This window comes from Leucopleurus acutus (genome assembly GCF_964270905.1).
Source record: "Leucopleurus acutus genome assembly, chromosome: 14".
Lineage (NCBI taxonomy): Eukaryota > Metazoa > Chordata > Mammalia > Artiodactyla > Delphinidae > Leucopleurus > Leucopleurus acutus.
In genome coordinates this window covers 63,276,986-63,290,379 of record NC_139156.1, presented here as the reverse complement: position 1 = coordinate 63,290,379, position 13,394 = coordinate 63,276,986, and the positions used below count along the sequence as shown (strand labels likewise).

At 37.5% G+C, this 13,394-nt stretch overlaps 1 protein-coding gene across 4 annotated transcripts in view; it reads left to right on the top strand.

Moving 5' to 3' along the window:
• TET1 (tet methylcytosine dioxygenase 1) overlaps positions 1-1,696 on the top strand; it is a gene marked incomplete at both ends in the record, with an annotated part of 124,712 nt that extends 123,016 nt beyond the window's left edge. For all 4 annotated transcript variants that reach the window (XM_082855114.1, XM_082855113.1, XM_082855112.1 and 1 more), the window contains one exon: positions 684-1,696. In XM_082855114.1, the coding sequence (XP_082711240.1) occupies positions 684-1,696 (1,013 nt within the window). The remainder of the gene's footprint in view (positions 1-683) is intronic.
• Positions 1,697-13,394: the final 11,698 nt, after the last annotated feature.

The following is a 13,394-nucleotide window of genomic DNA, read 5'->3' as shown; positions in this document are numbered from 1 at the left end:
CAGTTGATATTACGTTTGTGTGGATATGTCAGAGCAGATGGCCCACCTTTTGTCCAATGTCATAATAATGATCTACCTACTTGGTGAGAAAGAAACAGAGCTTAAATGCACTTGTTCTGAGGGGTAGGAATAGCTTATTTATGTGACTTTTCTTTGCCTAATAATTACCTTGCCGGTTATGATGCTTTCATTACTCAGAAATCTTTATAAACTGTTACTTTCTTTAACATTTTTGAAAATGAGATCATGCAATACCTAAAATGTATCTAAACAGCTCTTTGGGTAGTGAAATATTGCTCTTGGTCACCATATTATCACTTGCACTGTATTCTGATGTATGGTTTTAATATTTACTTCATCGCCAATTGGTTCATTTCCAATATCTTACCATTTTAGACAATGGATATGCTTCTGGCTAAATTTGTGAACTTATTTATGATTATTTCCAAAGTAAATAATTTTTTAAGAAAAAAATATTGGGTGAAAAAGCGTACGTAAACTACCTACAATTTTTAACGTGTGCATATGTCAGGCTTAAAGTAAATAGAACAAAACTGGCCAAATTGCCACCATCAGTGTTCTGTTATTCTCTGTACATCTCTTTAAAAATACTGTTTAAAGACAACAGCTACCAAAAGTAGTTTGTATTTATCTTCACATTTGGTGTCCTTTTCTCTGTTTAGGGAATAAAACAGAGACTGTGCAACCTGAAATAAAAAGTGAAACTGAACCCCACCTTATCTTCAAAGGTTCGGACAACACTAAAACCTACTCACCGACCCCATCCATTCCTCACCCAGTGAAAGAGGCACACTTAGCTCCAGGCTTCTCCTGGTCCCCTAAGACTGCTCCGGTCCCAACAGTTCCTTTTAAGAACGATGCATCAGTTTCGTACGGGTTTTCAGAAAGAGGTAGCAATCCCCACTGCACAATGCCTTCTGCAAGACACAGTGGTGCTAACGTAGCTGCTGGGGAGTGTGCTGAAATTGCACAGCCTGGTGAAATGGTTCCTCTTTCCACCTTGTCTACTCCCACGACAGATTCCCCGGCTTATTCTGAGCCTCCCACTGGTCCATCTGAGCAGCTAACTTCTGATCAGCCAAACCAGCAGCCCCCGTTCATCCCTTCTCCTCATGAACTTGCTTCTTCTCTGGCGGAAGAAGATGAGCAGCATTCTGAAGCAGATGAGCCTCCGTCAGATGACCCCCTATCAGACGACCCCCTGTCACCTGCTGAGGAGAAACTGCCCCACATTGTTGAGTATTGGTCAGACAGTGAGCACATCTTCCTGGATGCCAATGTTGGTGGGGTGGCCATAGCGCCCGCCCACGGCTCTGTTCTGATCGAGTGCGCCAGGAGAGAGCTTCACGCCACGACTCCTGTAGAGCACCCCAACCGGAATCACCCTACACGCCTCTCTCTTGTCTTCTACCAGCACAAAAACCTGAATAAGCCCCAACACGGCTTCGAACTAAACAAGATTAAGTTCGAGGCGAAAGAAGCAAAGAATAAGAAAACTAAAGCCTCCGAGCAGAAAGACCAGGCAGCTAACGAGGGTCCTGAACTGTCCCCTGAAGTTAATGAATTTAACCAGATTCCTTCCCACAAAGCGTTAACATTAACCCATGACAATGTTGTCACCGTGTCCCCTTATGCTCTCACACATGTTGCGGGGCCCTATAACCATTGGGTCTGAAGGCTTTTCTCCCCTTCTTAATGCCTTTGCGAGTGCAGTGTATTTTTTCAAGGTGCTCTTAAAAGAAAGTCATGTTGTCGTTTACTATATCTTCATCTCACCCATTTGAAGGCTGAGGTAAAAAAAAAAAAATGGGGGGTGGGTATTTCTTAACTGTGACTATATTTTGACAATTGGTAGAAGGTGCACATTTTAAGCAAAAATAAAAGTTTTATAGTTTTAAATACATAAAGAGATGTTTTGGTTAGGTGTTAACCTTGGTAGAATCACTCAGTTTGGTGCTTTAAATTGTTTACTATGAAACGAGTCATTTTTAGAGGATTTTAACAGGTTCATGTGCTATGATGTAAAATTAAGACACACAGTGTTAACTCTACACAGCTTCTGGTGCTTAACCACATCGACACAAAAATAAGCTGAATTATTATTTCATGGTGCCATTGTTCTAACATCTTCCAATCATTGCTAGAAACTCGGCATATTCCTTTGAAATGAACCAATGAAATGTTTTCTCTCTTAAAATCTCTTTCCTGTATAAAATAATTCATTATTGTTGGTGATGGTTGGAGGCTGTTCATAAATTGTAAATATATATTTTAAAAGCACTTTCTATTTTTAAAAGTAACTTGAAATAGTATAGTATAAGAATCCTATTGTCTGTTGTTTGTGCATATTTGCATACAAGAGAAATCATTTATTCTTGCTGTGTAGAGTTCCATCTTGTTACCTGCAGTATGTATTCTAATCATGTATATGGTTTGTATTTAAATGAGTCCTTTCTCATTCAAAGATTAGCTACTTATATAAAATAGTTAGGTCATGCAAAAATGGTTAATTCTCTCTAAAATTGGAATTAGGAAGCATATTACCAATATTGATTAACTTTTCTTTGGAACTAAATAAGAATGGTCTCTTCTGATTTATTGAACAACAATGGCCCTAATTTACTTTCACCCCAGCTTTCTCAGTATAATCCATGAAAGGTGTTTCCAAAAGGAGATGAGACATAACAGGATTCTGAAGAGTCAAATGCTTCTAAAGTTTCAAGGTGATAAAATACAAAAATTAAGTAGCAAGAACCTTATCCACCCCAAACTGCCTTATTCATTCTGAAAGTCATTCTGGTCCAGAATAAGAATAAATGTCCTGTAGAAATATTTTAAAAATAAATTCCCTATCATCATCATCACACACATCCCCACACTGTAAACAAACAGTAGGAATGGTATTATAAGCATGGTTTGTCCATTAAGAGCTAATCCAAAGTAGTTCATCTAAGTATATTGTTCTGGGGAAATGTTAACTCATGTTCTTCTAGGTAATGGGAAAACAGGCATTCCATTTAGTTTAGTCCCCCCCCCCCATTATTTTTTCCCATTACTTTATTAACTCATTTTTAGCAAAACAAAAGTAATTGCCCAAACAAAGAACAAGAAGAATTTCAATGAAATACTTGATTCTGTTAAAATGCAGAGGTGCTATAACATTCAAAGTGTCAGATTCCTTGGGAGTATGGAAAACCTACTGGTGCTTCTCCCTTGGAAATGCCATAGGAAGCCCACAACCGCTAACACTCACAATTCTGGTGCAAAAGCAAAAGTTCCAACAAGCTCTCTAAAGGAAAACTCATTGTAACTTATATTAAAATAATATATGGTGCAAAGTATCAGTTTCAAGCTTTTGACTAATTTTGACTAAAGGAATATGAAGGGATTGTAAATAACAAAATGTCCATTGATAGACTATCATCTTGTCGAGTAGATTTCTGCTTCTTGAATATGTAAAATAGAGTAATTCATTGACTTGTTTTAGTATTTTGTGTGCCTTAGATTTGTTTTAAAACATGTATATTTTTGTGAGCCTAAGGTTACTTATACATATAAGTATATAAATAAGTGATTGTTTATTGTTTCAGCTGCTTCAATAAGATATTACTAGTATTAGACTATCAGGAATACACCCTTGTGATATTTTGTTTTAGAATTTAGGCCTTAGCTCCCACTAGAAATTATTTCCTCACCAGATTTAATGGATAAAGTTATAAGATCCTTTATCCATCCACCCATCTATCCGTTCTTCCATTCAATTTTTATTGACTGTCCCCCAAATTTAAGTATTAGCTTTTGTTTTCTTTGTCACCACCCATGACATAGTAAACTTGAAGAATTAAAATCCTAAAAGATAATCTAACACATTTTTCAAAAATAGCAAATTTCCTTCAAAACAATCCATTGTGATACATCTGCAGCAATTCAAATCAGTTTGTCACCAACTTTAAATAAATTCCTTAACAATCTAAACTTGAAGCACCAATGTTGACTTAGGGGAATATTTGGATTTGTGAAGTTAGTTGCAATTTACCAAAACAAGTACATGAAAATACCCTATATCAACTAAAATATTTCCATTCTGTTATTGTAAGTAACACCATGAATGGCCTGCCTCAACTGATAACCCCTTGGTGGGACCCACATATGATTCCTTCCTTGTTGAACTCTATTTCCTAAATTTCACAGTGTACCATCCCGTTGTTTGCCCTGTGACTTTTTTTTTTTTCCAAAGCTCATGCTTATTCAGTGTCCTGCAGCATTGTGATTGTATGCTGGCTATACTGTTTTTAGAATGCTCTTTCTCATGAAGCAAGGAAATAAATTTGTTTGAAATGACATTTTCACTCAGAAAACTGGTCATCTAACATTATTTCTACACTTATGTTTTACTGTACTATCACCTTTTGTTTTACCCCTTTTATAGCATCATTGGGTTTTTAATCTTCTGCCTTTGTTCATGGTATGATAATTGAATTCATTGATACTTGACTCCCAAGTTAGCCCAATCTGTTCATAGTAGTTACAGAGTTACCAACTATAATGAGAGAATAATTCCTACCTGTTGTAGAATCCTACAAAGTGTCATGCTGCCCTTCAAAATCCTGCTTCTAATGGATCTCAGGCCATCGATGAAAAGTTTTTCTTGTGCTTGTCAGCCTCACCTACATCTTTCCAATTCATCCACAAAGTACCAATACATCATGTCATAAACCTGATTGAAATATATTATTGGAAAGTGAGGCTAGCTGAAAATGTTTAACTATAGGTAAATTTTTGCAACATGTTAGCAAAATGTTTGCATCTTAAATAACCTTCCACATCTTTATTATGCAATCTGCATGTGGATGAAACAATTTCATTTGTTAAATATAGAATTTCAACTAGATGAGATTCATAAGCAATTAGACATAACCCCACTGCATAGTTAATTGAATGCATACCCCTGTGTAAATGAGATACTGACTTAATTCATATGAAGTAACCTACTTTCTAACGTTACTACTTCAGTGGATTCCTACTGATTATCATTTATTTCACAATAGCATGTATGAAAATCACCCCAATCTATTTAAATTAGTCTTCTTAAAACAAATTATATCTTTTATCTGGAACAAACTTTTGACATTGCATGACAACTTCCACTGAATATGGGCACAGCATTTCCTTTGTGCCAAGTAAATCAGTAGCTGTATGTGACCTTTAATATACAGCTACCATCTATTTCACAACTTCTTGATGCATGGAAATCTTTTTTGTCTAGATTTAGTACAACTGGGAATTTTGATCTTTTGTAGAAATTTTTGATGAGAATTGTGAAATAAGGTAATATAGAGGCCTCTCACAGCCCTGGAAGACACCTTAGAAGACATACAATTCAATCACTGGAGCCCAGACAGCAGATGTGAGTGTCAATGTGCAATTATGTTTGTAATTAAAATTTAAACAGTCAAGTGAAGGCCACTTTGTGGTTAAGAAGACTGTAGGAAAACAGACTTGATCTGCTCACCCACAGGGGATTTTATCGCTGCGAAGTAACCTTATTTTTGGTACAAGTCAAAAATAAAATGGCTTTGAGTTTTTTTCTGAGTGGTTCAGGGAAAGAAATTAAGTGAAATTGGATCAAGATTTCCCTGCCTGCAGAGTTCTGTGGGCCTTGTATGGGAAATCTAGATGACTTTTACCTATGAAGCTGTTCTGTTGATTCATCTCACAAAATGTGGCAATAGTCCTATTTGCTATTTCAATAAACAAATATCAAGTACTGATAGAGTACAGGTTTTTATTTCCCCTCGAACAAGTGTTTGGCATATATAAGGAGTTAGAAAAGACTGAATGGTTAGAATAATCGAGGAAAGTATATTTCTATTGTACATACTCCTTAGCCATAGTTGTACAGTCTATTCACACTCTTGGCTAGTTGGCCTCACAACTAAGTCCCAGCATAGTTTATTTTGATGGGACTATCTATCAGTATTAGAATAGTTTTGTTGTGCACAGCTCCTAAACTTGCCCATAAATGTATGGAACTTGTATAACTTCAATGTCAATGGTTGTGGCACACTTATCCAAGTGATAGAATCAGTGCTCTGATTTCTGAAGAAGTCTGGATTTATCAAAATCAAATTATGCTCCATGTTGAGCTTTCTTCTAACAGGTTTAGAAAATGATGCCAGGAGCAGTCCCTCAGAACTATCTGAGAGATTGCCTCCTGGGCTTGAATTCCTCAGAAAGTCCTCTGAATAAAACACAATCCTCAACTTAAAAAAAGATGCCATCCACAGCTCTGGAATACAGTTTGGAAAGAATCAGTATGTCCTTTATCAGAAGTGGAATTTGTGTATTTCCTTAAAATGTTTTGAGAACATAGGAATCTTTGCTTTTCTCTAGTGTATAAAATAAGAGTGTAAGTTCCTCTGTTAATTTTGGAGATGGTGGAGCTTGCTTTTATGCAGGACATCACTTTTTTTGTCCACAATGAACTCTACAAACTTTAATTCCCTGCGTTCCAGGACCTGAATGACTTTGTTTCAATGCCAGTTTCTTCTGGGCACCCAATCGAATACCATTGTTCGCTTCAAAGGGCATGTGTTTTGTTCCTTCAAGTAATCCAAATGTATTTCTAATTTTGCCACTCCTCATTTTCCCTTCTTCTGTAAGGGCACCAAAATGTGTTTCTCTTTGGCTAGTATGCAGTGTTTAATATTTCTAGCTTTAAAAGTCTAACATTAATCTTTTCTTTGTTGGTTGTACTCCTTTCCCATCCCTACTGTGATGTCCGTGACCCTGCCTGGGTCATAAATTTTCTTCTAGTTCGTTCAGCCATAGTTGTCCCTTAAATTAAAGCAAAACTTAGTCTAAGGTAGAAATGTTATACATTAGTCGATTTAACCCATTTATGTGTGAGTGCAACTTTGGAAACCCTGGGTTAACAGTATAAACCTAGTTTTCCTAAAAAGAAAAAAATTTCCTAGCAGCTGTTATGAAAGGCATTCTCTCTTGTCTCATTCATCAGGAAAAAAATCTCGCAACTGTCAGAAACATTTTCATTTTTGGAGAAACTATATTGGAAAGTAAATTGGTTTCTTCTCCATTTGGCTAGGCATAAACTTATCATCTTTGACTAGAAACTCTGCTTGTTATTATTTTTCTTTACCCATTTTACTGAAGCTACAATGTCACTAAGTGTACTTTCATTCTTTTTACAGTTTTTAATCCTCTTTAATTTTCTTTAAATTAAAACTCTATTGCTTCCACCGTCTCTGTTCTGTCACCATCCCCCATGTCCCCTACACAAACACACAGGGTTCATTTTAAGGATAGCAGTGATCTAGCTCAGGTTGTCTTTTCCTGTCTTTTAAAATTGTTTCACCAATCCTTTTTGGAATAATACCAAAAAGAATTAAAAGCTTTTATTCAGCCCTTTCACTTAGAGGCAAATTAAGTTTTTAGGAACCCCAGGTTAGCATCAAGTGTTCCCCTTACCTATCCCAGCAATGTTTGACCCTCAACTTTATTAGTGTTTGAGTGTTTTACAAAAAGTTGTGTAAGAAGTTATATATTCTAGCACTCTGTTTGGCTCTGCTATTTCTGTGTAACGCATCATACTAATTATCAATTGTCTGACTGGTGACTTTGAATTATCGGGTGTGACCTATAGCAGTGGTCCCCAACCTTTTTGTCACCAGAGGCCGGCTTCATGGAAGATAATTTTTCCACGGGGGGTGGGGTGGGAGGGGATGGCTCAGGCGGTAATGCGAGCGACGGGTGTGATGGGGGAGCCGCAGATGAAGCTTTGATCGCTTGCCCGCTACTCACCTCCTGCTGTGCGGCCCTGGGGTTGGGGACCCCTGATGTATAGAATAGAAAGTTGGTTTTTTTGTTTTTGGGGGTGTTTTTTTTTTTTGCGTGTTTTCCTCCTTATCTCCCAGCTCAATTTTGTGGATGGTTTCTATTTTCTAATGTAAATTTACCCCTTTGGAATTTGGTTGTTGGCAATAATAGGAACTGTTTTTTGATCTGGGCGAGACAGTTTAAAAAATGGACAGAAAGGAATCCGAACAGTTCTTATAGAAATCAGTCATCAGAAGCTCTTTTGAGTGCACTAGGGGGAAGTTAAGGGGCAGAAAAGAGGGAGAATTTTGTTGCTTTAAGCAGCCCGCAGGTTCACCTACCAGCTCAAAAGCAAGTTGTAATGTTTCTACCCCCGACTCCATACCAGTTTCTTCTGAAAAATAGCAGCTCAAGATGAGGAACCCTTTTGAAAGCAAATATGGAAGTAAGAAGAATTATAATCCTTGTACTTTATAATGTTTTAGGTTATCAAACTGCTTTCCTATGTGCTGCTTTTTTCTCCCCAACACTGACGGTTGGACAGAGAACAATTTTCCCATCTTACAGGTGAGGAAGCTTGCAGATTGGCAAGAATAGCAAATGGCTTGATTCAAATCACACAGCAAGTCAACCCATGTGAAACTAAAACAGGTAATATCTGCAGGCTGCTGAACACATTTCTGTGCCATAAACTATGACTTAGTGTTATTGAGTGGAAATTTTGTCAGACCTAAACTAAGAATAATACAAAATCTACTTATTGTAGAGAAAATATGCTTCTGAGGTATTTTGTCTCCACTATTTATTTTAGCCAACTATTTTCTTATTCATACGTTGGAAGGTCTACCCAAATTCCTAGGACTTCTGCATTAGGGCTTAGATTAATGACGTTTTATTTTTTCCCCTGTAAAAAATTTTTTTTTCTTTGTTGTTTAAAGAATGTCCCTGTACTACTGAAACAAAGGGAAACCTCCTAAATAATATTTTTAAAGACCAAGGTCAGCAATTCATAATCGAAGTTTACTGTTTTTGTAAATTGAAATGCAATTTTCTTGAAGGGAATGTGCTGGGTAAACTGATTATTTTAGTTCCCAGGCACTCATGGTAAAAATGTAAACTTTTTGGCATCTCTAAGAGATAGCTCTGCCTTCCACTTATTTGAAACTGTTTTGTTTTTTGTTCCACTTTTCCAGCCACATCAAATCTCTGGGTCAAAGATTAAACATACCTTGGCCCAGAGAGTTAAGAAAAATAATGAGATGTATTAGTAAAGTTTTTAGTAAGCTCTTTATAAATATAAAGAGGTAGGAAAGTTGGCCTATTTCATCAGTAGATTATGCGTTACTAACAAAAAACATAGGCCAGGCTGCCCTAAATAGTCAAATAACATTTTTGGTGATTCAGTTCAGTAACTGCCTAGCCTCACTAACGCCTCTTTGTGACATTATAAAATAAATAGCTGATGACATAGGACTTTACAAAAAGAGCTCTTAAAAAAACACAAAGATATATGGACTTAAAAAAAAAAAACTTTTATGAGATAACATTGTGATAGGTGCTTTGAGAGAAATATTTTTCCAGAATGGTTTTGTGGTAAAAATAAAGGGCAGCTTTTGCATTGTTACGTATGGGTGGATGGTCCTCTTTGGGTTACTAAGAAATCACGAAGTGTTCCCTAAAGAGAAGGTCGAAAAACTACTCAGCAGAAAGAAAAGCATTGATTTCTGGTTTCTTCATTTTCTCTTATGATACGTGGTGACCTACCAAATAGATTCACATGCATATCAATATCCCGTTTTGAAGGAGAAGACATTATATTCATCATTAGTGGGAGTAAAATATTCAGATTCTTCACCATGGTGAAGTAGAGTACTACTAAATTCCCAATAGAGAATTATCAATTTCACAAAATAATATTCCTGTCTCTAGCTGACTTTTTCTCTCTTTGGGGTGTATTTACTATTTATTTTATACCTTTGGTTTTTCCCTTTGGAGGATTTTACCTATTGCCGTCCTACTGTATTAAATATCCCATACATTGAAATAGGTTAGTAAGGAAAAGATTTTCAAACCCCACATATATCCGTTTTTGGTTCTCAACATAAGGGGGAAACAGTTTAAAGAGAAAGCACTTCAACATGTAGAAGGGAAAGAGATAATCTTAATTATGATGATTTCTATTCAGGATCAATATGTAGTGCTCTGCATACAAGGGAACACTTACTAGCAGTACTTGAAGACTTGTGAGTTGGAATTGCATGTTACTTGAAAGACCTAATTAAGCTAAATTTTGGTGCACAGCAGTTGTACATGATTTCATGTTTATGTAGCAAAATGCTTTGAAATGTACTAGTTTTGAAACATACATGTAAGATAGTTGTGAAAAGTGTCTATTATATTTTCCTGTGTGTCTCATTTATTTAGAGCATAAAGTTTTTTTTGATTGTTCTAACTGAATAAGGCTAAATGAATACTGTAATTGAAATTATATTTTAAATTTTGTCATGAGTTTTTAAAAAAACTATTGCAAATTGTATCATTCCTGATTACACAGAAATTTGTGGGTCGTTTTAAATAAATTTTATACTTCTATTTTGCACCTGGTGGTCTAATTTTTCTTTCCTCTTCAAAATCATAATTTTAAAATTTAATATCCAATAAAATTCACACATTTTTAACTACAAAGGACTATAAGATTTAATATTTGGAGATGACCAAATGTATGGATTGGGTTCAACACAAAATCAAGATGGCTACACTTATGGAATCCTTATTATGAGGCAGAAGCCTTGCATTTTATGTAAACTATTTATCCCCACAGTGATGCTATTAAGTAAGGGCTCTTATCAGCCCCACTTTACAGATCAATTCAGGAGCTTAAAGTGGTTAAGCTCACACTCCTAGTTTTTAGCAAAGCTGTTAATCAACTTGGCTCTAGATTGACTCATGCCCTCCCTTGGATGTATCATTATTTTAATAAAACTTAATCCTGAACACAGTATGCTAATAGTATTTTAAAGTTGACATCCTAAAGTATTTATTGAAACCTGAAATGAAACAATATACTGACAATAGGTGTCTAGTGATATTCCAGCAAATATCACAGAAAAATGTTACTTTAAATTCATCTAGTTTGAAACCTACTTCTCTGTAGCATCCTGGTAGTCCTCTTCTTCCTTCTACTGATGGGAACAACTCCATTCCCCTCCACCTCCCCTTCCCCACCTCCTCCCCAGGTTCAGCTGGGCAGCTAGAGACTACATTTTCCACATTCTTCCTGACTGGTTAAAAGGGTAACATGTGAGATGCTGAACATACAAACAGACCTGGCAACACCCTAGGGGATGAAAGAATAAACGGCTCAACTAATATCCTTTATCTATATCTTATTTCCCCCACCAGGGACTAGGGACCAGGGATTGAACCCAGGCAGTGAAAGCACTAAGTCCTAACCACTGGACTGCCGGGAAATTCCTGCCTTTATCTTTTAGATGCTCTTTAGACAACAGCTTGAGTAATATTTTATATTTTAGTTTTAAAAAAATATTTATTGGGGCTTCCCTGGTGGCACAGTGGTTAAGAATCTGCCTGCCAGTGCAAGGGACATGGGTTCGAGCCTTGGCCTGGGAAGATCCCACATGCCGCGGAGCAACTAAGCCTGTGCACCACAACTATTGAGCCTGCGCTCTAGAGCCCGCAGGCCACAACTACTGAGCCAGTGTGGCACAACTACTGAAGCCTGTGCACCTGGAGCCCGAACTCCAAAACAGGAGAAGCCACGACAATGAGAAGCCTGCTCACGGCAATGAAGAGTAGCCTCTGCTCACTGCAACTAAAGAAAGCCCACACACAGCAGCAAAGATGCAACACAGCCAAAAATAAAAAATAAATAAATAAATAAATAAATAAAATATATTTATTGAGATTTCCCTGGTGGTGCAGTGGTTAACACTCCGCACTCCCAATGCCGGGGGCCCAGATTCCACCCCTGGTCAGGGAACTAGATCCCACATGCATGCTGCAACTAAGGAGCCTGCGTGCCACAATTAAGGAGCCCACCTGCTGCAACTAAGACCCAGACGCAACCAAATAAATATTTTAAAATTTTATTTATTTGTCTGCTCAGGGTCTTAGTTGTGACATGCACGATCTGTGTTGCCATGTGTGGGATCTTTAGTTTCAGTATGTGAACTCTTAGTTGCAGCATATGGGATCTAGTTCCCTGACCAGGGACCAAACCTGGGCCAAGTCCCATGAGTGATGTTTTAAAACAGTAATCTTTTAAAAACTGACCTTGGGGGGAATTCCCTGGCGGTCCACTGGTTACAGCTCTACGCTTCCACTGGCAGGGCCAGTTCGATCCCTCATCTGGGAACTAAGATTCCACAGACTGTGGTGTGGCCAGGAAAAAAAAAGAGATGTGAGAAATTGAACTCTGAAATACGTAATACATGTTGAAAGAAATTTTAACATGTTGAAAGACCTAAATAAATGGAAAGATACTCCATATTTATAGAATGGATACTTTATGTTGTTAACCCTGGGAATGTAAACTGGTGTAGTCACTGTGAAAACAGGTTCGCAGTTCCTCAAAAAGTTCAGTATAGAATTTACCAAGTAACCCAGAATTCCACTCCTAGGTATAAACCTAAGAGAATTGAAAACAGGAGTTCAAACAAATACTTGTATGTGAATGTTCATAGCAGCATTATTCATAATAGCCCCAAAGTGGAGACAACCCAAAAGATCAACTGACAAATGGATAAACAAAATGTGGTATTATCCATTAAAGGTAATTATTTTAGCTATAAAATCGAATGAAGTAGTGATGCCTGCTACAACATGAATCTTGGACACAATATAGTAAATTACAAAAGCTAGCCACGAAAGGCCGTATGTTGTATGATTCTATTAATATGAAATGTCTAGGACAGGTAAATCCATACAGAGAAAGCCGATTAGTGGCTGCCTGGGGCTGGAGGGAGCAGGGATTAAGCAGTGACTGTTTAATGGGTAGAGGTTTGTCTCAAGGGAGGAGGCGATGGCGGTTGCTTTTCGTATTTAGATACTAAAAGCCCCTGAATTGTACAACATAAAATACTTAGAGCAGTGAATTATACGTTAAAAGAATTTCATCTCATCTCAATTATTTAAAAAAGTTAGCAGATGCTACTGGATATATCCATTCTCCCAAATACTTGTACAAAAAAAAAAAAGCGAAAAAACACAAAATGGCGGAAGCCTCATCGGATCACGTGACTGCCGATTCCTTTCCTTCCCACACTCAAGGAAGCCTTTTCCTTTGAGCTTGCGCAGAGACATAGGCTCATTATTATGCGAGGCCAAGGTAACCCTTCTTAGGCGCGCTCTAGTTCTAGCTGCGTAGTATGAGGGGTGAGCGCCTTGAAGTCTCGCTGGTAAGCGCGCACGTAGAACGCAGGCCCGTAAGCGCCGTTCCTCGGAGAGATGGGGAGGAGGGGAGAGGCGCGGAGGAAAAGGGGGAAGTTGGCGCATGCGCGTAAGGCTGACGGGTTTGA